The sequence below is a fragment of the Euprymna scolopes genome, chromosome 7 (assembly GCF_053919585.1).
Source record: "Euprymna scolopes isolate OS-2025 chromosome 7, ASM5391958v1, whole genome shotgun sequence".
Classification (NCBI taxonomy): Eukaryota; Metazoa; Mollusca; class Cephalopoda; order Sepiida; family Sepiolidae; genus Euprymna; species Euprymna scolopes.
In genome coordinates, this window is record NC_136488.1 from 73,653,114 (window position 1) to 73,677,573 (window position 24,460).

Below are 24,460 nucleotides of genomic sequence, written 5' to 3' on the forward strand. Positions count from 1 at the left end.
TGGCCACTCAATCGATTCACACTTGTTAATTAACTGAGCAGGTTATAGTCTAGCTGGTTGTCCAACCAATCTTGCGCAAGCATAGCAGTATGGGTCGATGTCACGTCCTGCTCAAAGTAAAAAAACCTTTGTATTACTTGCTGTTGTAATAACGACATAAACTGCTGCTACTGCAAAGCTAGAAACAAATATGTAATTACTAGGGATATGACACCAGAATATTATCATCATTGTTTTGACTCTCGACTATATATCCGACACAGTTAGACACTTTTAATCAACCGATAACCACATCACTCTATTGGTATCTGCTATAAGTATAGATATACATATTTACATATTTACACATTCAAAGTGTAGTATCTGTTCTTCAGATGCTGCACTTCTATTTCTTGTTCTCTTTCGGTGGAGGAGAAATCCTTCACGACTGAGACAATTTTTATTTTTGTACCTTTTCTCCACGTTAAAAAACGACCCTGGTGTCTAACTCTGTCCCGTGGGGAGGCATAGTAAATAGGTACACATAAGTGCACACTTACGTATTCAAGCGACGTGCCGAAGGAACATACAAGCTTAGCCGGGTTATGTTTTCCTTTATTTATTCGTTTTATCGGCTTTTTCTAACCAACACCCCACCCACGCTACTGAACGGAATGACCCGAGGTGATGGAAATCTTATCAGTTTTGTTACTATGCCGGTTTCCCATTTAGAAATGTGCACATCATTCTCGTTCGGCCAATCAAATAAATTAAATCGCAGATTATTCCGATATAAAAATAGAAAGGAAGATCAAGAGTGAACAAATAGGATTAAATGGACAAGTGTTTCTTCTTTTTTTTTTTTTTTTAGATTTGTTTGTCTAGACATTTTTTTCTTGGATTTTTATACGATTATGGCTTTCTTGAGATCTTTTCCGAGTGAATTCTTCACCACAGAATTGACCAAGTTTATAACACTGGTCGGCACAGTTTTTCTGCAAGGCTAATTATGAACGGGGTAATTATTTCTTTAATTATTTTTTTTTTTACCCCTTTTTGACCTAAAGAAGTCATTTTGCCACTATCAAAGGCTATTATTTGGAATCATATCTAATAGGGTACTGTGGGGAGGTGAGCAGCGAGATGCCTGTTCATATTACATTTAAACGTCTGTAGGTTAGTGCAGTCAAGAAAGCCGAAAACGGGAAGGTAATTCCAAAGTTCATCAGTTCGAAGTAAGAAATTATTGGAGTAGAAGATTTTATGCTTTCCAGGTTAATTTGGGATATGTAGTTGAGGGAGCACAAGTGCTATGAGTTCATTAGAACATATCTCATTAAAATACTTGTAAAATATGCACAAACATATAATATTACGGCGATGAGACAGAGGTTGGAGCCTAGCCGATAGTGTTGAGTCTATTAAAATTGAGACCTTTTGGGGTGCTTCCTGTATAAGAGTGAGGGACTACTGGTAGATGCACCAGACCAGACTCTGTGCATGTGCGAATTGTGGCTTTGTAAATAGGATACTTCTAATGTGAGTAATTTTCTATCACGGGAGAGGGATTTAAAATACTGCAGCCAACTTTTACTTAGCACGTCAGGTTATGTGCATAAATTTCATAAAATTTAAAAAACGTTTGCGTAAAATGTCCGATATGCATTGGGTTTTGATGGACATTAATAAACACATGAGTCATTTTTCGTGTTGAAAAACAAAATATGAATCGGAATTATATTAATACTAGCAGTTCAGTTCCGCTTTGCTCGGTTCCTATGTACTGTTCATAACTTTGTGTGCGTATGTATATATATACATCGAAGAGTTTTACTCATGTCCATGTAACCTACATCTAAAATTTCAAGTGTTTACACCCAAAATTGGCGGAGGAATTTGGTAGAATCATCAAAGGTCAACTTTTTCAACTTTGACCTCTTGGCAGTCAGATTTTCGCCCAAAAACTGATTAAAAAGCTTGCTGCGTGTCTGAATACCCTTTATGTAAAATTTCAAATGTTTAAACCCAAAATTGGCTGAGTAGTTTGCTAGACACCGAAAAAGTCAGATCTTTTGAACTTTGACCCCTTGGCAGCCAGATTTTCGGTCAAAAAACGATTAAAAAGCTTGTCCTATGTCTGAATACACTTTATGTAAAATTTCAAATATTTAGACCAGAAATTGACTGAGTAATTTGCTAGAGACCGCAGAGGAGAGTCGAAAAAAAAAGTCACCAAAACAAAACAATATCTTTCTTTTTCTTTTTTTCTTTTTTTCTTTCTTTCTTTATTTATTTTTGTATTATGCGAAATGATTACTTGAGTCTAAATACATTTTTTGTTTACTCACATTCGCCCCTAACAAGGTATATCGCCACTTGGATATAAGGTGTTACTATTTGGGACCATGCCTAGGAAAGATTAACAAGATGTTGGTTTACGTCTAAACTTCTGCATATCAGTATAATCAGGTAAGCGGGTAACAGAAAGGGAATTCCAAAGTTCAAGGGAAGGAACTCTTAGAGTAGAAAGCTTTCTGGCATTTATGGACCTCAAGAGTAAAGGGACGAGATTTTGTTGCTAAGCGAGTTTGTAGGGGATATGTACGTCGAAGGGCACAAGTGCAACGAGTTCATCAGAGCACATTCCATTAAAATATTTGTAAAACAGACACAGAGATGCAGCATTGCGACGATGGGACAGAGGTTGGAGCTTAGTTTACTAAGTGGGATCTATTAGATGAAAACATTGGGGGTGAGACTATCCAAGAGGAAGAGGCTAGTGGTAGATGTACCAGCTCAAATGGGGCGACAATACTCCATGCATGGGCGAATAGTGGCCTTGTAGATATACAGGATACTCTCAAGTGTGAGTAGTCTTCTAGCTCGATAGAGGGAGCCCACCTTCTTTGTAGCAGTCTTCGACATGTCCTCAATGTATTTGTTCCAGTTCACATTGCTTGTGAATGTTAGGCCGGTGTGTTTGAAGGAAGAATTCTCAAGTTGTGTGTTATTTGTCATGGATATCGCTAGTTCGAGAGGAATCTGGAAATTGTTAAAGGAGAGCAGTTTAGTCTTATTAGCATTAAATGTCACCATCCATTTCCAGCCCCGTTCCACTATGATCTGGAGGTCATTTTCTAACGATTCTGCTATTGTCTTAGATTTATGTACATCCATTCCAAATATAAGTAACATATTGAAACATAAATGATCTAAGAAACTGATTCGACTTTTCATTTGGGATGGAGAGAGTCGGGGGAGGATGGGAATAATAAACATAAAATACTTAGCTGATGGAAATATGCAGTACCCGAATAAGATATGTCTAGAAGAAATTATCATCCAATTCTGAAGATTCTCGGAATTTCAATACGCGACAATATAGTCCAGGTATAATCCAGTCTTTGAGCTCACATTCTTTTCTCCAGTAAATATCTTCACAGTATTCCTACAACGGCCGGTGCCAAAGATCAGTTCTCTCACTTTACACGAAGTAGACACATGCTGTGCGTCTCAATGTAACACAGCCATTCCTTTTTTGTGACCGTGTGCCATACAGTGACAGTTACATGCATTCCGTTCGCCATTTCCTATATTTATTTGCATCTCGGCTTGCGTTCAAGCGTTGTTTTGGATGTCTGCCCTTTCCTGCTCGATACGGAAATCTGTGGACGGCTTTGGTCCTTTCCATGATAATGTCATATATATATATATATATATATATATATATATATATATATATATATATATATATATATATATATATATCACTACTTCATTTATTCACATAAAATTAATATACGAAAGTATAGATTTATGCGTAAACTTTAAGTATTTACTTCAAAAGTGCTCAATACGTAGGTAGAGCTAGTTAGTAATTTATAAGATATACATGGCGATTAAGCTACACTGAATATTCGGTGTTTCATCCACTCTAGGACTCCTCAGGCTTATCCGTCTGAGGAATCCTAGAGTGGATGAAACGCCGAATATTCAGTGTAGCTTAATCACCATATATATTTTATAAATTACTATATATATATATATATATATATATATATATATATATATATATATATATATATATATATATATATATATATATATATATATATTGTATTCGCGTTAATTCTGCATTTAATAGTTCTTAATATCCTTTATTCCGTGCCAATTGTTTGGTGTCCCTGGGGTAGATGGTCGGCAAACGAAACAAAAGGTGGTTTTGTGGCTGGGTTCGAATCTCACGACCGGCATAAACTGTTACCCTACACTGATGATTGCGTAAGCATGAAACACTAGTGTATGTAGGTTTAAAACGCATAATTATTATTTAATTATAATTATTAAGCCCCTTTAAGAACACTTAAAGATGGAGACACTGTCTGCGGAATTATGGCCGTCAAGTAGCGTTTATGTCAGGTTTATGACTTTCGCTCGTGCAAACACTCTAGATTGGTATTGTATTCGCCTGAGTTCGGGATTTAATAGTTCTTAATTCCCGAAGCAATTGTTTAGTGGCCATGAGGAAGCGGCTCGGCAAAAGGTGGCTTCACGACTGGGTTAGAATCTCATGGACGACAGGAATTGTTAGCCTAAACTCATGATTGCGTAAGCTGCAAATAATAGTGTCTGTAGGTATAAATGAATACTTATTTAATTATATATATATATATATATATATTTATATATACTTGTTTATTGTTATATAAACATGCTCACATAAACAAGTATTATCAGCTCTTTTTATTGAGCACTATCTAACAACCTCGTTGAATTCATTAGTCCATTACTTTTGAATATAAAAAAACGAGTATATTTATATATATATATATATATGTATATATATATATATATATATATATATATATATATATATATATACTCACATAAATTTTGGTCCTGGATATGATCTTAAACTATATCCGATGGTGAGGCCCCAGCTTGCGGGCTTTGGGGAGTGTGGAGTCACCCCTTAATTGCCATTACTCCCACGTCCACTCTGACCCAGAGTGGTAGTACCTGTTAGGGTCCCAACTATGGGTTAAATAGAAACCGATTTGAAAAATATGCATATTCTATTAAATATATTTTCTTCAAAATAACTGGAATTGGCATTAAATAACCTCAAAAGGGTTGTTATGCCGTAAAACAAACCCAACCAACCAACATAAATTTTGGTATTTCTGTGTATTGGTATTCATAGTAAAATCTTCTTTCTATTTATTTAAAAAGAAAATACAACTTTGTTTATATATGGGTCGTGAAATTGCATTTATCTACAAAAGATCTAGCTAATTTGCATATTCTTTAAACATTCATATTAATTAATTCCCTATTTGTTTTTTGTTTGTTTTTTGTTTTTGTTTTTTTTTTCGGTTTTCTTATGGGATGATCATCTTTAGTTAACTATTACTATTACGTGTATATTCATGGCGGTATCCTACATGATTTATACTTGCGAAATATTTGCGTAAAAACTTTATAGTAAACACAAACCTCTTTCTATATATATTTATGTATGCGTATATATATTGTTTAAAAATATTGCCTACCAAACTCCTCTGTTAATTTTGGTTCTACAGGCATGAAATTATATATATATATATATATATATATATATATATATATATATATATATATATATATCGGCTTCCGTCTAAGCACAACTTTTCTTTGAGCACTCTGTCCTTTTCTGCACCATAGGAAAATCTCTAAACTGCTTCGCTCATTTCCATGCAGTGAACTCTACGTGCGATTTCCCATTTTTTTGTTGTTGTTGTGACTTCATATTGTGGCATTCTTCGTAAAACGTTCGGCGTTTCTTGTCTGTTATCGAGGCCATGACAATCATGAATAACTTCCTCTGGATAGTTTTTTGCTACACGTGCTTCTCTTCCCGTTAAAATTGATTTCTTCTGATTCGTTCCCCTTCTGTCTATCTCTCTCACGTTCGAGCTCTAAAGTGTGGGCGTTCGGAGGAAGGGGCGATATCTATCTGCTAACTATAAAAGGAAGGAAATTTGTCTACCCACTTCTGCATTTGAGTCCCCCCTTCACTATAAGATCCCGTCACAATATAATAAATATATATATATACTAGTGAAAATGTGTGTGTGTGTGTGTGTGTGTGTGTGTGTGTGTGTGTGTGTGTGTGTGTGTGTGTGTGTGTGTACATTTCCCTATCAAATAACTGTCAATTTTCGGTCTAGAGACACGAGATTTGATATAAGGGGTATTGAGATTTGGGAAAATCTTTTTAATGAGAAATTTGGCTGTCAAGGGGTCAAAGTTAAACGATTTTAAAATCTTTGAAAACTCTACCAAACTCCTCCGCCAATTTTGGGTTAAACACTTGAAATTGTAAATCTGGATTACTTAGACATGGATTAAAGTTTTCAATTTAATTTGAGCCTCCTCCCCCCCCCCAAAAAAAAGTTATGGGGTTAAAATTGGGATCAAAGTTTTAAAAATTCTTCCCTCTGCGGTCTCTACGTAATTACTCAACCAATTTTGGTCTAAACATTGGAAATTTTATATAAAGGGTATTCAGAAATAGGGCAAGCTTTTTAATCTGTTTGAGTTGAAAATTTGGCTGCCAAGGGGTCAAAGTTCAAAAGATTTGACCTTGGCAGTCTTTAGCAAACTACTCAGCCAATTTTTGTCTAAACATTTAAAAATTTATACATAACGGGTATTCAGACATGCGGCAAGCATTTTAATCTGTTTGGGGGCGAAAATCTGACTGCCAAAAGGTCAAAGTTGAAAGAGTTGCAGATTCTTCCAAATTTCTCCACCAATTTTGGGACTAAAAATTTGAAATTTTAGATGTAGGTAACTTGAACATCGGTAAAACTTTGTATGTTGATTTGAGACCAAAATAATAAATGTTAAGGGAACAAAATTGGGGTCCAAGTTATAAAAAATTTTCCTCAGTGGTCTCTACGAAATTGCGCAGACAATTTTTGGTCTAAACATTTGAAATCTTACATAAAGTGCATTCATACTTAGGACAAGTTATAAACAGTACACAGGGCCCGAGAAAAGCCGGACTGAACTGCTAGTATATATATATATATATATATATATATATATATATATATATATATATATATATATATATATATATATATATATATATATCCCTTTCAGTCCTCTATCAAAATCTATGTATTTGTTTTTCTGTCTCCTTGACCTTCAATCTGTGGTCTACTGTGGTTTACAATTTGGCATGACTTTGTCATCTTATTGAATACTAGAAAACCACGTTAAGCTGCGTTGCCCGGTGACAGCATGCTTTCCTCATAAAAAATTTAACTGCGGTTGTTGTTTTTGCTGTTGTTGTTGTTGTTGCTTTTGTTGTTGTTGTTGTTGTTGTTGCTGCTGCTGCTGCTGTTGTTGCCCAACTTCCAAACTTCTCATGTTAAGAACGGTTTTCGGAATAGACATCCCATTTTGGGAGTGGGGGGTCAAACTATTTGCCTCAAATTTAACCTTGTTAGTCGTTGTCAGGATAACCATCCGCAAATACTAATAATAACTAACAAAAAATTGGGAGTGTCAGTGTCGGTCGGATAGGATTAGATTCATTTTTTGCGCGTGCGTACAAATCTGCCGGACACTGATTTAAAGTGCATAATACAAGTCTTTATATCTCGAAAACTACTTTTATCTGCAAAATATAAATGAGATTTTCTTAATCAACATAGTCGAAAACTTCTAAAAGCCATCATTTAAAAGAAAAGTGTGGAGGTGGAATTAAGGTAAAATTTACGTATAAAAAAGGTAAACAAAGGTAATGTATGTGTAGTATTGATAATGAGTCCGGAAAAGAGAAGTAAACGAAATAAATAGCATCGTATAAGGTTTGCTAAGTCGCTCCGAAATCGAAAAATAAACAAAATAAACTTGTACATAGTTTTTCTGGGTTTATTTGTTTTTGGGGGGGTGAATAGTGGCGTATTGTTGTATTTGAATTGTTTATTTTTCTGACCTTTTGCTGTGTTTCTAAATCTCGTGTGTGTGTGTGTGTGTGTGTGTGTGTGTGTGTGTGTGTGTGTGTGTGTGTGTGTGTGTGCGTGCATGTGTGTGTGTGTTGTTGTTGTTGTTGTTGTTGTTGTTCACGTAGTCTTCTATATTATCAGTCTGCTTTCCCCATATGTGGAAGGACAAGAGACCAACATTACGTATGGAAAGTTTTCAGTGAAAGATCAAGAAGGCAGTATTAGGTATGCGGTTTGGTTCGTCGATAAACTGAGTAAATCGACAATTCCCCCACTAACCAACAATCACGAGGTTGTCTCCTCAGCAACCGACAAGGCTAACATGCTTGCCAGTCGGTTTGCCTCAAACTCCACACTGGACCCTTCCAACCACCCCCTACCTGACTTTCCTATGCGGACAGACGCCACACTAGACGATCTGAAAACCACCCCTGCTCAGGTGCATGCTATCATAAAAAACCTTGACACCTCAAAAGCATGTGGACCCGATCTTATCCCAGCTGTGCTATTAAAAAAGTGCTCAGCCGAAGTAGCTCCAGTTCTCTCCAAACTCTACAACAAATGTCTTAATGAAGCTTGCTTTCCGGGCTGTTGGAAAACTGCTTCTGTTGTACCAGTATTCAAGAATTCTGGTGAAAGGACAGACCCATCAAATTATCGCCCCATTAGCCTCCTTCCACTTTTTGCCAAAATATTTGAGACCATAATTAACCACGCTCTAATCCATCATCTTACAGATGCTAAACTACTGACTGACAAACAATATGGATTTAGACAAGCCCGTTCCACAGCAGACATCCTCACCGTGATCTCTGAACGTATATACCAATCACTGGACAAAGCGGGGGAAGGCAGAGCGGTAGCTCTAGATATATCTAAGGCTTTTGACAGGGTATGGCATGAGGGTCTCCTCAGTAAAATCAGATCATACGGTATCACTGGTAGAATACTTAACATAATTAAATCCTTCTTAGATAAGAGAAAAATCCAGGTAGTCCTCGACGGTCGCACATCTAAACAATATGATATAAATGCGGGAGTGCCCCAGGGTTCTATCCTTGGACCTCTATTGTTCCTGATATTCATAAATGACCTCCCCGACAACATTGCCTCTGAGATGGGTATATATGCTGATGACACTACACTCTATGGCAGACACGACAGGAAGACGAATGAACACATTTCTAAAGAAATGGCAGAAACACTAGAGGAAGACCTCCAATCTGTAGTGGAATGGGGACAAAAGTGGTTGGTCGCGTTCAATGCTGCCAAGACTAAACTAGTTTCATTCAATAATTACAAGAAACCCTCTCTACCACCAATAGCAATGGCCAACGACTCTTTATCTGAGAGTCCATCTTTCAAACTCCTTGGCCTAACGTTCACAGGAAACATGAGTTGGAACAATTACATTGAAGGCATTGCCAGGGCCGCTGCAAGAAAGGTGGGCTCTCTCTACCGTGCTAGAAAACTACTAACACCCGAAAGTATCCTGTACCTCTATAAGGCCACCATTCGCCCATGTATGGAGTATTGCTGCCACATCTGGGCTGGTGCATCTGCTACTAGTCTCTCGCTCCTTGACAAGGTTCAAAAGAGAGTCGCAAATCTGATAGGCCCTGAACTGGCATCTAAGCTTCAGCCTCTGTCCCATCGACGAAATGTTGCATCCCTCTGCCTGTTCTACAAGTATTTTAGTGGTGAATGCTCTGATGAACTGCAATCACTTGTGCCCCCACGACGCGAGCACCCTCGACAAACCCGACAGGCTACTAGATCCCACCCCCACACTGTAGAGGTCCCTAGATGTAAAAGATCTTTTTACTCTAATAGTTTCTTCCCCAGAACCGCAAGACTCTGGAATTCCATTCCAGGTCCCTGCTTCCCCAACAGTACTGACGTGCAGAAGTTCAAGTGTAACGTGAACCGACACCTTGCTGCCCAAATCCCTACATAGTACCCCAGTAGTTGTTGCCCCTGATAGTAGCCCCCTACACCAAAGTGGCAATTTGCCTTGTTTGGGGTGAAAATGTAATAAAAAAAAAAAAAAAAAAAAAAAAAAAAAAAAAATACATGGGGCATGCAAAATTCTTTATAAAACATTCCTTTAGTTATCAGTTTTGTTAGAGTTGACTAGCCAATCAACACTGGCAACAGTAAAGTCACCACAGATATGGATGTTAGCAGAGTAATAGACGGACAGGATTCGGTGACATTTGGAGGGGTATCTATAATATAGTCATGCTTATGTTGTAACTCAGGACCTCTATTGGAGATGTTTCTACCACATTTGGAAACGTCCTTGAGGTATGCATAGATAACATGCGATTGGGGGTTATGGTAGAATAAGCAATAATTTTGAAATCATCATTTTTACTTGACGGTCCAATGCCGCCTTTACACAAAAAAAAACAAGTCAATGGATTCCAGCATCTAGTAGATTCTTGGTGTCAGAAAAGGACGCCTGTTAGTATGAAACAAGGTTAGAGGAGATAATTTGGATTTAAATTAGTCTTTAGATAGCTTACGAACTTTTTTATATTAGAATTAGAGAAATCTATCGTCTCCTCCCCTCTCCTCCTCACTCACACACACGCAATATATAATTATAAAACACAAATGACCTTGTATCGGTTTACGACTACGCATGCCTACATAAACAAATAATTAACGCGACAATAAAACGTATTGTTTTACTGTGTACGTTTTCAGCTTCCCAATTGTTTTTTTTTCGCGTTTAAATCATCCAAATAAGCAATTGTTAATACTTTCTCCATTTTTTGTACACCCTTCATTTCCGTATTACGTTTAAGTTATTTTAACGAAATTTTCTTACAAATAAATCTACTTTAACCCGTTGGCATTTTACAACGGCGATTTACACACCGCCTTCATTTTTTAATTTATTCTCCATTTTTTAATACACGTTTCTAAAAAAGCATTCATACATTTTCTTCTACACTACCAACATAAGTAAATAACACAGAATTTTTTTTTAATTTGCGTTACAAATAAATAATCAACGCGACAATAAAACGTATTGTTTTACTGTGTGCGTTTTCAGTGTGTCAATTGTTTTGTTTGTTTTTTCGCGTTTAAATTAAAAGATATATCAAAATTTAAAATATTACGGTATCTGTTCAGTGCATATAAGTATGGCAATCCACTTATAATTCAATGGCTGTGAGTGTTTTTTTTTTTTCAAAAATAAACAATTATAAAAAGAACGACTCATAGAAATCTATCTATATTCTTTTTTATTTTAATATACTTTCATAGAAATGTTTCTGTATGCCACAAAAAACTATTTTCTTTACGTCACAAGTGTCACGCTCATACATTAATTTCATAACTAATATAACATACTGACCAAACGGGTCACGGGTAGTTTAGTATATATGTATCTATATTCGTTAGGACGAATTAGGAAAAATATTCAAATCGTCCCATCACTAATATATATATATGTGCGTGTGTGTGTGTGTGTGTGTGTGTGTATGTGTGTGTGTGTGTGTGTGTGCTGTACATGCCGCCCGCGTTGTGTACTATACCAAGGATTCCTGCACCCCCGATTCCAAATAAACAGTATTATTAATCAATTGATGATAGGTATAGGGATTTGGTTTGGGGTTTTTTTTTAGAAAAATTCCATAAATTTCAGAACCACGGTAGTTTTATTTGTTTTTTATAAAGTGCTTTAATCAAGAATTAAACAGTAAAAGCCTTAGAGAATTTTAAAGAGTGAAATTATTTTTTAAGGATTTTAGTCACGTAATTTTGACGATCAGTAAAATAATAGTTCTTTCTTTAAATTTAACGTGGGGAAATTAATTTAAGTGACTTAAAAAAATCTATAGTTTTTGTTTTCTCCCAACATTCCTCTCTCCCTTCTCCTTGCACACACACACACACACAAACACATACACACACATACACACACATATAGTGTGGCTTTCGTGCGCGCACGCACACATATATGTATATATATATACATATATATATATATATATATATATATAGAGAGAGAGAGAGGGGGAGAGAGAGAGATAAAACAGGAACAAACCAAATTATGTGTTCATCAACGTTTCGTCTTTATTTCGAGACTTTCTCTGAATGAAATAAAGACAAAACTTTGATTAACACATAACTTGGTTTGTTCCTTTTTATTTCTCTATTTCGTCGAAATACTATTTCCAGTATTCTCATCAGATATATATATATATATATATGTGTGTATGTGTGTGTGTGTGTGTGTGTGTGTGTGTTAAGAAATTTCTCTTGCGTCACTAAAATAACGAGTCTCTTTATTTCTGTAGATAATACAGAAAGAAAGAGTCCTATAACGTTTCTGTCTAATTTGCATAGTAGACAGCAAAGAGAGAGAGTCACTTTTTTTTAATACTCACAGATGTATTAAAAACTGTTAGAAAATGATTGAATCAACATTCAATGAAAGAAATAGAGTATAGACAAAATAGAGTGATACACAGAATAAGATGTTGTTAATTGCAAATTGTAGTTGGTTGACAAATTAACTGGGATTATTTTCAAATGCAACTCAATCCAAAAAGTAAGAAATAGTTTCGCACTTATTATATATGATTAAAATATGATCAGGTAAAAAAAAATGAACGAACAACTTCATTATTATCCTGCCTAGTTGTAACTACAGTACTCCATCCTAGGACTAGGACTTACCTCTTATATAGGTAGAGGATTGCATCGACAGTGAAATATGTACTAAAGCGGTAGAATAATTAAATCCTTTTATTCAGTGACATTGGCAACGGATTTGATGCATGTGCCCGATTTTAGATCAGGCGTGAAAGTCAGACCAAAATGCGTCCTTAAGACGAGAGCTGTTGATTTCAATTGGGGGCCAGATGGAGATCAGAGAGTTGATGATGGAAAGAGATGAGTTTGGTTTTAGATGCATTAAAATTAACCAGTCACCTTTTTCTTCATTGCACCGTGTGCTTAAGATCAAATGAGAGAGAATCAGAGAGATTCTTTGAAGTGTTGCCATAGATGGTAGTGTCGTCTGCATAAATGCTACGAATGATCTAAGAATGTGATTTCCAAGATCATTGATGAAGATAAGGAAAAGAATTTGGCCCAGCATGAACCCTTTAGGCACGCCAGAATTAATACTGTAAGCTTGTGATTTCTGTCCATCAACCACTATCCTTATGAACCTATCAGAGAGGAATGATTTAATAATTGAGAAGACAGTTCCAGCTATTTCGTAGCTGAAGATCTTGTGTAGTAGTTCTTTATGTCATACCCTCTCAAAAGCCTTTGATGTGTCAAGAGCAATTGCCTAGAAACGAATCGCGCGTCGAGAGATTCGCTAATCTTGCGAGATATTACTGTTAGCACAATCAGCTGTAGATCCGGCAAAATGGAAATCATGTTGCATGTCACTAAGCAGGTTATTTCTGCTAACGTAGTTGACCACTTCTCTGTTTAATACAGATTCCAGTAACTAACTCACAATGCATAGGAAACTGATTAATCTGTACTGAGAGAGAGGGAGATGACCGGTCGCCTGACTTTTTAAATACGAGGTAGACTGGTGAGGTTTTCCAGGGTGTTGATTTATCTTGAACACAACGTTTAAACAGCTTTATAAATATTATACTAGTTCTGTTTGAAGCTTTTTGAACACTGTAATTAGAATATCATTTACTTTATGGTAATCTTCGTTTAATTCAATAACCGTTACAAGTCATTCCTATATATATACTACTACCTAGCTCTACATACGTATTGAGCAATGTTAAAGTAAATACTTAAAGTTTACGCATAAATCTATATTTTCCTATATTAATTTATGTGATTAAATAACGTAGTCATATATATATATATATATATATATATATATATATATATATATACATATATATATATATATATATATATATATATATATATATATGAGCGAACAGTTAATAAAATATGTTAAAAAACACTTTGAAATGAGTTAAAAACATATTTAGTCTGAAAAGGAAACACTAGATTAATGAATAGTCCTTAATCCGCGGAGTTTCGAAGAAATACTCTCCTTCTAATCAGAGGGTAGGAATTAGCAAAATGCGGGATCGGATTTTGCATGCAGAAGTATTTGATGAAACAATAAGTAAGTACTTACTTGTTGTTTCATCAAATACTTCTGAATGCAAAATCCGATACTTGTTGTTTCATCAAATACTTCTGCATGCAAAATCCGATCACGCATTTTGCTTTTCAGATTAAATATGTTTTTAACTCCTTTCAAAGTGTTTTTAACATATTTTTTTAACTGTTTGCTCATATTATAAGCTCTATTTCCTATTTGGTTTTATCGAGCTTTTATATCTGGCTGAGATAATTTTATAAATATTAATTCTCTAATATTTATAATTTACTTTAATTTTACCACCTTGGATCATTTTCGTAAATTCAATTGTAATTTTCATTTTATATATATTTATATATATATATATATATATATATATATATATATATATATATATATATATATGACTACGTTATTTAATCACACAAATTAATATAGGAAAGTATAGATTTATGCGTAAACTTTAAGTATTTACTTCAACATTGCTCAATACGTAGGTAGAGCTAGGTAGTAAGTTATAAATGTTGCCATACGTATTTCATAACTTACTATATATATATATATATATATATATATATATATATATATATATATATATATAATTATAAAACTCCAATGACCTTGTAACCCACTTTCCGGTTTACGACATCCGGTTGAGCATACGCGCATAAACATAACCCATAACAACGTAAACAAATAAACACAAATCGTTTCTTTTTCAGATTTTGATCTGCGCACTGAAATATTAACGTCATTATTTCGAAATTATTATTTAACATGGAAAGAGTGGGGTTTAAAATAACTTAAACGTAATACAGAAATGAACGATGTAAAATAAAAGCAGACAGTATTAACAATTGTTTATTTGGATAATTTAAACGCGAAAATAAACAACAAAAGAACAATTGGAACGCTAAAATATTAACGTTATTATTTTGAAATTATTATTTAACATGGGAAGAGTGGGATTTAAAATAACTTAAACATAATACAGAAATGAACGATGTAAAAAAAAGCAGATATATCAAAATTTGAATTTAACTATAATAAGTATTATGATATCTGTTCAGTGCACATTTACCTATAAGTATGGCCAACCACTTATAATTCAGTAACTGTATTTTTTTTTTCAAAAATAATCAATTATAATAAACAGAACGACTCTTAGAAATCTATCTATATTCTTTTTTCATTTTAATGTACTTTCATAAAAAAATTTCTGTTCTGTCAAAAAAAAAAGTGTCACGCTCATACATGAATTCCATAGCTAATATAACATACTGACACAACGGGTCACGGGTAGTCTAGTATACTATAATATTAACATTTCTGTAGAGATCATCAGTTGCTTAACGTGAGAACTGTGCCGGTGAATTTTTTAAGTTATTTTATCATGGTTCTCAAAACGTTACCGCCCTCGAAACAAAAGGCTACCAGGTACAATTTTTGCTTTGAATTGATAATTACTTCAGATATTTCGATGTTAAAAAAACATATTTTACTGACATGAGTGGTTCGTTATCGATATGTGCTTCAAGAATACGTGTTAATTGTTTCCAAATCTGTTTTATTTTACAGCATTTAGTTGAAGCTATTTCTATTATTTAGGCTATTAAACAACCTCCCCGGGTTGTTTTTTCTTTATGTATTATCTATATATTAATATGATAGTGTGTGTGTGTGTTCTTTTCTGTGTCACGCTTTCCGGCAAATTTCATTGGTTGAGATTTAATTCCGGAATGCACATTAATTCTGGAACAGACATTAATTCCGGAATACACATTTACGAACGCTCCAGACAACATTCGATTAGCGTGTTCTCGTCGTTATATTTGTTTTTTAATTCTATAAAATTTACGGTTTTATCTTTTTGGTAAATACAAAAGTTGTTAGGAAATAATTGATTTTAAGTTATTCCGTAAAAAAGCCTATACCGGCGGACGCTATAAGTTTTGTAATTTAAAATATTTGGGACAAAAATTGATGCATCACTGTAGTTCTATATTTTGTAATAATATCTACAGCAGTTATTTGTTTGTTTGTTTTATTTCATTGTTTATTTTTTATATTTTTTATTGTTTAAGAGAGACAGAGAGGGGGAGAGAGAGGCCGACCGACCGACCGATCAACCGACTGACCGACGCTGGTGTTTTCGTTATTTAAAATATTATTGCTACTACTACATTTTCATTGTGTGTGTGTGTTTGTGTGTGTGTGTGTTTACTTCCGCTTATCTATGTGTGTGTGTTTGGCAAAAAATGTATGCATTTCTGTAGTTTATTTTTTGTAATCATATCTACAGCAGTTATTTGTTATTTTTTGTTTGTTTTTTTTTTTCATTCAGAGAGAGAGAGAGGCCGACTAACCAACCGATCGACCGACGTTGATGTTTTTATTAATCTATATATTAATACGATAGCGTGTGTGTTACTTTGTGTGTTATGCTTACATCTTTTTTTCTTTTTAGTGGTTGTCGTTTAATAATTGTTGTGTGCTTCCATTTCTTGTAATAAATAATTTTGCCAAGAATTCTTCATAAATTTTAGTTTCGTTTTCGATTATAGATGATAGCGCTCAACTCATCTATTTTTTTATTTTTGAAATTACTACTTTATATTGTTTTTAAACGGCCATGCTTACATTATTAAATAAGGAAAAATAAATAACTCACCTCTTTTTTATTGTTCTATCCTTTTTTATTGTTCTATACGCTACTGTATTAATATATAGACTTGCTTAGATAAATATTTTTAGTTTTAACAAAAGGGCTAGAATAATATAATAGTGTCTTTATTCATGCTGAACGCTCAGAGAATGCCTAGCAGCAATATATTACATATGGAAAACGCCGCTATGGAATTTCCACAGATCCTGCTAGTTATTATTATTATTATTATTATTATTATTATTATTATTATTATTATTATTATTATTATAAAATATATGAAAGCCAAATAGTAACGTGTTTTAATAAGTTATTTATTTTTAAAACATATGAGCTTTCGACATAAAAATGTCCTTTTCTAATATAGGCAGTCTTTATATTTTTAATTTCTTGGTAACATGTTCCGTGAAATATTACAGATGATCTGTATCTTCATATGTTCTCATGGTCCTTTCTAGATGCCTGGTTAATTTTTCAGTTTCAGTCTGGAACTATGAATACATTCTAAAACGATTTGAATACTTATACTCCATTAATACTGCAATCAGTCGCACGATTTCCGCTAAAATTACCAATACACATGTTAAAATAGTGTTCTGTACTCAATACTCAACCCCTAAACATAGCTTTAGAGATAACCAAAAGTGTTAGAGTATACAATGAGTGTAGCAAAGTCATCTGCCATTTCACTCGAAAATTAATTAAGCAGCTAGAGAGGATCAAAGAAATATATGTATACACGAGCAATCTCAATATATATATATATATATATATATATATATATATATATATATATATATATATATTGCTTTGCAGAAAATAGCCGGCAAAACACGAGGGGTCCCTTTCATCAACAGACTCATTAGGAGTTAATCGTTGATCATAGAAAATAAATAAATAAATAAAATGTCTAGCAAGAATAGCAAGAACAGACTTAATGGGGTGTGCGTATAAATTTTTTACCGAGGAAGAGAAAAAAAAGGAAGGACGGGTAGAAATACGAATAAAATAAAATATTTACAATTATATAAAATATATGTACAAGTGGGGGCAAAATGGGTAGTTAAAATATATCCCCAAATGAGTCTAATGACCTAACAAATTCTTTCTGTTGGCAGAGAGAATGTCTGCGTAAAATAATGGAGACCGACTCCAAAATCCGCAAGTGATTTTGAGAGTTAGCCCGGTGCAAAATTTTAAAACACTCCATTTTTTACACATTTGCATACGCTAGATTTTCATGGGGTGTTGGGTCAATGGCAGCTTTCAAGGTGGAAGAAAGGGAGTAAGAGCGACAAGACTTGCCCAGTCTTATTTTTGCTGGAACATGGTGGTTGATTCGAGTTTGCAAATTTAAACAGGTTCGACCCACATAGTCAGCAGCGCACTAACAATTAATTTTATAAACTACTTTACTTTTTATGATGTAAGGTTAACCATCCTTAACAACTAGGGGAAATTCAGATTTTACACCAAAGACCAAACGTAGAGCAACGGACGGGAAGAAATTTTAAGCAGATTTAATTATTCGTCTACCCAAACACTGACTGGTCTCCCTAACCCAAGGGACCTTTTAGTGGACAGGACACCTGGAGGGACCAAAGACCGCAAGAGAATTGTATTTTTAACTTTATTTTTAATAATATAATCAATTAAATTCTCCGGATAACCGTTCGGAAATATCCTTGTCGGTCTTCAATTCGCGTTCTAGTTTACCAGAAGAACAAATTCTAAGGACTCTATACACTAACGTCTGAATAAGTCCAATATTCCTGCAAGTAGGCACAAATGAACGCCAGTTCATATATAGGCCGGTAAATGTCGACATCCTTACTAGTGACATGGCCGTAAGAATAGACATAGAAACAGAAAATTTCCGACATCTCTGGCGACTGTTCACGCAAGATACTGCAAACCGACAATGCAGCTTTTTCTTCTCCCTTTGTCAGAAAAATCACTTATTAATGTAAGGAATGGGAGACAAATAAGGAGAGACTACCAGTGACTCATTAGGTCAGTATATGTAAAGGCTAGCTATCGAATAGTCAGTATATAAATTATTGCAAAAATATGCGCGCTTGCGAGTACAACGATGGCCACCACTTTGAACATAAAGAATTACATTACTTAATATCCAGAAACTACTTATTTGCGGAAAATTTAAATGTGATAGTCGTTTTTTAGCATAGCCGAAAACCTTTAGTAGTTGTCATTTTAAAGGAAAATATTAAAGTGGAAACCAAGTAAAATTTACCCAAACTTCTATTTTTATATTTGCCTTTAAAAATAATTATATACAGTGTTGGTCACCCGTACCTTAAAAGTTGTTTGCCGTCACTTCCGCAATATATATTAAATTAAATATATTTATATACATGATTCATTCCTAAACTAATTAATCAATATTTACTAATTTAGGAACACAACTGCTAGCCATAAGGGATCCGAATTTGAGCTTTATTTATTTTAATTTAGTTCTTCTGTCGCGTCATGCAAAGGTTTTTTTCTAACCAACGGACGAAACCATTTCAAGTGGTGATGGAAAGCACGAAAGCAAATAATAAGTCAGACGTACTGTTCTATCTCAAACGAATTTGAAAATAATTTTTTTTAACTTATTAAGTTCATCAGAAATTATAATAAACAGATCAATAAATTTGCTCACGCAATTCTGTGATTTGATCTTATTATTTAAGTAATATCCAATATTTAAGTAATATCTACATTTTTTTTTACACAGGAATTACCACTTGTCAAGGCCCCGAGGCCACTCGAGGATAAGGGTTAATGGGTATACATTAGTCAATGTGATTATAGCGTAGTAAAAATAAGTAGTGGGAATTATGTAAATTGGATTACTTAGGGAGGCGGTACATCAAGAACTTGTTTACGTTGGACTTGAAGACAATCAGATTGTAGTCAGCTGGAAAGCAGGCAATCGGAAGAGACTTCCACAGGCGTGAAGTTCTAAGAAAGCAGCTTTGTTCATGGAATCTGCATTAGGTTTAGGCACAGATAAAGAGTGTGGGAAATTGTTGATAGTGGTTTTAGCTAAACGAATGTTTTTTGTGAAAGTTTAGCGGGGGGGGGCATAGATTGAAGCTCAGATGAGCATTTGCCATGAAAATAACGATAAAATGGAGACAGGCTCGCAACGTCTCTTCTGTGGGGAAAGAGGTTGCAGGAAAGAGAAAAGGGCATCCCCACTAAGTCTATTTTGAACTCTGTCAAGGCAGGATAAGCTGCTTCTAGCAGCTCCTTCCTAGAGGTGGCAACAGTACTCCATCGTTGGCCGTACCTGGCTTTTATATAGGTAGAGAATTACATCAGGAGTGATCCTCAGAGAAATAGTCAGTATGAACACAACCAAAGATATTACAGCGAAGTTTAGAGGAGGGTGTCAATTCTTTTCCCAGAATCATTCCACTTAGCCTTGATCCTCACTTTATGATTTTGAGTATTTAGCAAGGAGGTATCAATTTTTAAGTCTGGGTGATAACTCGACGGAGGATTGAACTCTAGTCTTCCAATCCATACTCTCATTCATATGAAAAATCTTATCGTATACTAGTAAGGAGACCCGACGTTACTCGGGATTGAATGACGATCGACAAATGTTCCACCCTACCACATTTTTATTGTCACCGAAATCTGTGAAATCGACCATTTTTTAATCAAATCAATTGATTGCCAGTTCTAGATAGGGACCCCACTTTCGTAGTATCGTCCACAATGCATTGTAGTCTACATTGTACTGTAGAGAATCTACTGTTCATTTTAAAAACATATCTGTAAATAATGGCGTCACTTAAAGTCTAAAACTCTAAAGTCAAGTATCATGGTTTAATAGTACTCTAAACCGAATCATTCATTTCGAACGTGCTTCTATCTTATCGTGAAACTAACTGATTTTACGAAGTTAATTCACATAATAATTTGAATTAAAGTTAAACCTACAAAAGTCAAGTTTCATGGTTCACTTGTGCTCTAAAACGAAACATTTATTTCGAACGCACCCCTGTCTTATAAAAGAATCTACAGTTAATTTAATAGGCTGTGCCTTTCTGCTTATGTGATGATAAAACTTCTCAAATGCACTTGTGATGTTAGGTTGTATAAAATTGTTAACTTTGAATAAAATCGGACTTGTTTATTTAATCGGATTATTTCGATTATCGATTTTCGATACTTATCGGACTCATTCCGATACAAAACTTATGTAAGAACACTTACAGATACATCAAGAGTACCTTTTTGTGATTTTTTTTAATCGGCCCAACTGTTTCCGTATCCATAGAAAACGAACTCAAACACACGTACACACACATACACACACATACATACTCGCACAAATTTCGTTTTATATAATAATAACAATAAACGTATAAGGACTTTTTCTTATTTTTAACAATCGTTCATATTCAAAGATTTATGACGTCGTTATAGTTAAATTGTGTCTAAACTGTTGAAACCTGAGAGGTTAGAACGCAAAAGCGCGAAAAAATGGAAACGTAAGTTTTTGTTTTGATTTTTTGTTTGTTTGGTTTTTTTTGTTTTTTTTTTGTTTTTTTGTAGGGGAGGATTTGATTTTAATAAAATATCTGTTCAATTACTGATCCTTTTGTTCATATCTCTTAACATATTAAAAGCTGGTAAAAGACCTTAATCATAGTTATAGATGATATGACCAAACCAATAGTTTTTTGTATTGTATGTGTGTGATATGCACACACACACACACAAACACACACACACACACACACATATATCAGTTGTAATTTTATTTAAATATGTATAAATAAGACCGCGCGTGTGTGTGTGTGTGTGTGTGTGTGTGTGTGTGTGTGTGTGTGTGTGTGTGTGTGTGTGTGTGTGTGTGTGTGTGTGTAAAATGAATCTCGGATCATATAGAGCTTTATAAATTATCATGATAAATTAATAAAAGGGACTAAAACACTTTATTGCTGGTCCACGGTAAATTCGATTGTCAGAATCGTACTCTCTCACACGTATATATATATATATATATATATATATATATATATATATATATATATGTGTGTGTGTGTTTATGTGTGTGTGTGTGTGTGTGTGTGTGTGTGTGTGTGTGCATATATAATGAAAAATGAAGCAGAGGTTTATTGAAAGTTACATATACATCGTTCTATTATGCAGGAAACTGTAAACATCAAAGAGGTAATATTATCCGCTGATATGTTGCAGTGTATGTGTGTGCATGAAATGTGCAGTAATATATTTATATATATATGTGTGTGTGATATGTTGTAGTTATATATATATATATATATATATATGTGTGTGTGTGTGTGTGTGTGTGTGTATAAAAAAATATATATACATACAGATATATATTGCACCGATTGTATATATGTGTGTGTGTGAGAATGTATATATATGTGTGTGTGTTTGTGTGTGTATGTGTGTGTGTGTGTGTTTATATATATATAAATTACACGGATTATACGAGATATGTGTGTGTGCATTTGGGCGTGTGTGGGGAGTGGCAGATTATGCGTGTATGTGTTATATATATATATATATATATATATATATATATATATATATATATTGTGTGTGTGTGTGTTTGCCTGTGTCTCTGTGTCTCTGTGTGTGTCTGTGTGTGTGCTCTTATTTGTATGCATATACATACATTGTATGTCTTTGTGTTTGTGCGCATATGCATATATGTTATGACTATAAATACATAATACTAAAGTTTACGTGAACAAGTTCTTATTGAACCGTCCCCATAAATAATCAAATTCTACCCAGTTTACACCATTAACGATCACTATACTACCACTTTACATTCATTAACCCTAATCCTCGAGTTGCCTTCGGGCCTTGACAAGTGGTAACTTCCGTGTAAAAAAACTTCTGTTACGTTTCCTTCTTGCGATGGTTTAAATCATTTACCATAGGTAATTTTAGCAGTATATATCCTCTTCCATAAAGCGTTGGTATGTCGTTAAATAGATAAACCAAACGAATAATCTCCTAACGGCAGTACACGGATACTTTGGGCATAAAGAAGAAAAAGTGGGAAAGAATGAACCGTAAAGAAAGAAAGAAAAAGAAAGAAAGAAAGAAAGAAAGAAGGAAGGACAGAAAGAAAGTATAAATATATAAAATTAATTAAGAAAAACAAAACAAAGAGAACAAAGTAATAAGAAGAAACTAATTGTTTATTAAAAAGAAAAACAAAATGAAAGAAAAAAGAAAATAACAACAGAAGAAATAAATTGAAGGAAATAAAGAAAACAGAGAAGAATCGAAAAAAATGAAAGAAAAATAATATGGGAGAAAAAGAAAATAAAGAAATAAGAAAATAAAAGAATAAAAAAAGAAAGAAATAAAAAAGAGAAAGAAGCTAAAAAAAAAAAAACGTAAGAAAAGAAACGAAGAAGAATTTAAAGAAATGAAAAGAAAGACCGAAAGGAGAAAAAAAAATAAGAAAAAGAAAAAAGAAAAGAAAGAAAATAGAAGGCAACGAAAAAAAGGTATAATCGAATTGAAAACCAAAAAGAAACGAAATAATGAAAACCAAAAGAAAGAACGAATGAACGATGGAAAGAAAAGGGAAAGAAATGGAAAGAAAGAAATAAAAGAAAAGAAAAGCAAAAGAAATGAAAAGATGAAGGGAAGAAAAGAGAAAAAAAGGAGGAAAAACAGATGTAAATGTGCATGAAATAAGGAAAGGAAAACAAACAGAAAATGAAAGAAAGCAATTAAATCAAAGAAATCAAAAACGTATTGTTTTGGTAAGAAATATATCGAACGAAGCGGACAACTAAAAGGCATTACATGCTCACAGCTGAAACACACAAAACATAACGATGCTGGGTTTATATGACGCGATTGATTGAGGGGAGAAAACAAACATGGTGGATTGGGATGGGGTTTGGCGGTCGCAAATAAAATATTGAAAACAGACTATTTACCATAAACTTGTTGGCCGGTACCGGCATCCTCCATATCATCCCCTCCTTCAGCCGGCATTATTGTGTAATTAGGTTGTCGTTTCGATAAGTCGGTGATGGACAACGAATGTAATGTTTTTTTAAATCCGAGTTCGAAATGATAAAAAATCCAACGGAAGAAATCGGGATGCGGATCGACTAAGAAATACAGACTCAGAAGATGGAGAAGAAGAAGAAGGAAGCGAAAAGGAGGATGCTGTTCTTCTTCTTCTTATCGCACAGATGATGACGACAGGAGAGGCAGAGTTGGAGGTGGCATTGACTCTACAGGTATTATAGTAGTAGTAGTAGTAGTAGTAGTAGTAGTAGTAGTAGTAGTAGTTGGGGTGTAGTGGTAATAGCGATTGAAAGCACAGATGCAGATAGGATGCTGGTTTGATGGAGGGATGAAGCCAACGTTGGTTAAAGCTGGATTGGGGCCTTGATTTGTCTGCTACACCATCAGAAAAAAAAAATTAACTGTATACGATTACTTGAAGATAAGTTGCTGATTTACTGTAGCCTAGGAGGAAATGTTTGCGTTGATATCTTACGCGACGGTACTATTGCGTAACTGATTACAATTATAACTCAGTCCTCGGACAGTGAAGGAGAAATCTTTCCAGACTGAGGCATTTTTTTTTTATTTTCGTCCCAACTCAGAGTACCCTTTTCGGGGTGCTAGATTTCCCCCGCATGAAAAATGGAACTTGCGTTT

At 34.3% G+C, this 24,460-nt stretch overlaps 1 protein-coding gene across 1 annotated transcript in view; it reads right to left on the reverse strand.

The window, feature by feature from the left end:
• LOC145279781 (solute carrier family 35 member F4-like) overlaps positions 1 to 24,055 on the reverse strand; it is a 601,960-nt gene extending 577,905 nt beyond the window's left edge. The window contains exon 1 of the mRNA XM_080131107.1: positions 23,725 to 24,055. Coding sequence (XP_079987233.1) covers positions 23,725 to 23,782 — 58 coding nt within the window. The 5' untranslated portion in view covers positions 23,783 to 24,055. The remainder of the gene's footprint in view (positions 1 to 23,724) is intronic.
• Between the last annotated feature and the right edge of the window lie 405 nt (positions 24,056 to 24,460).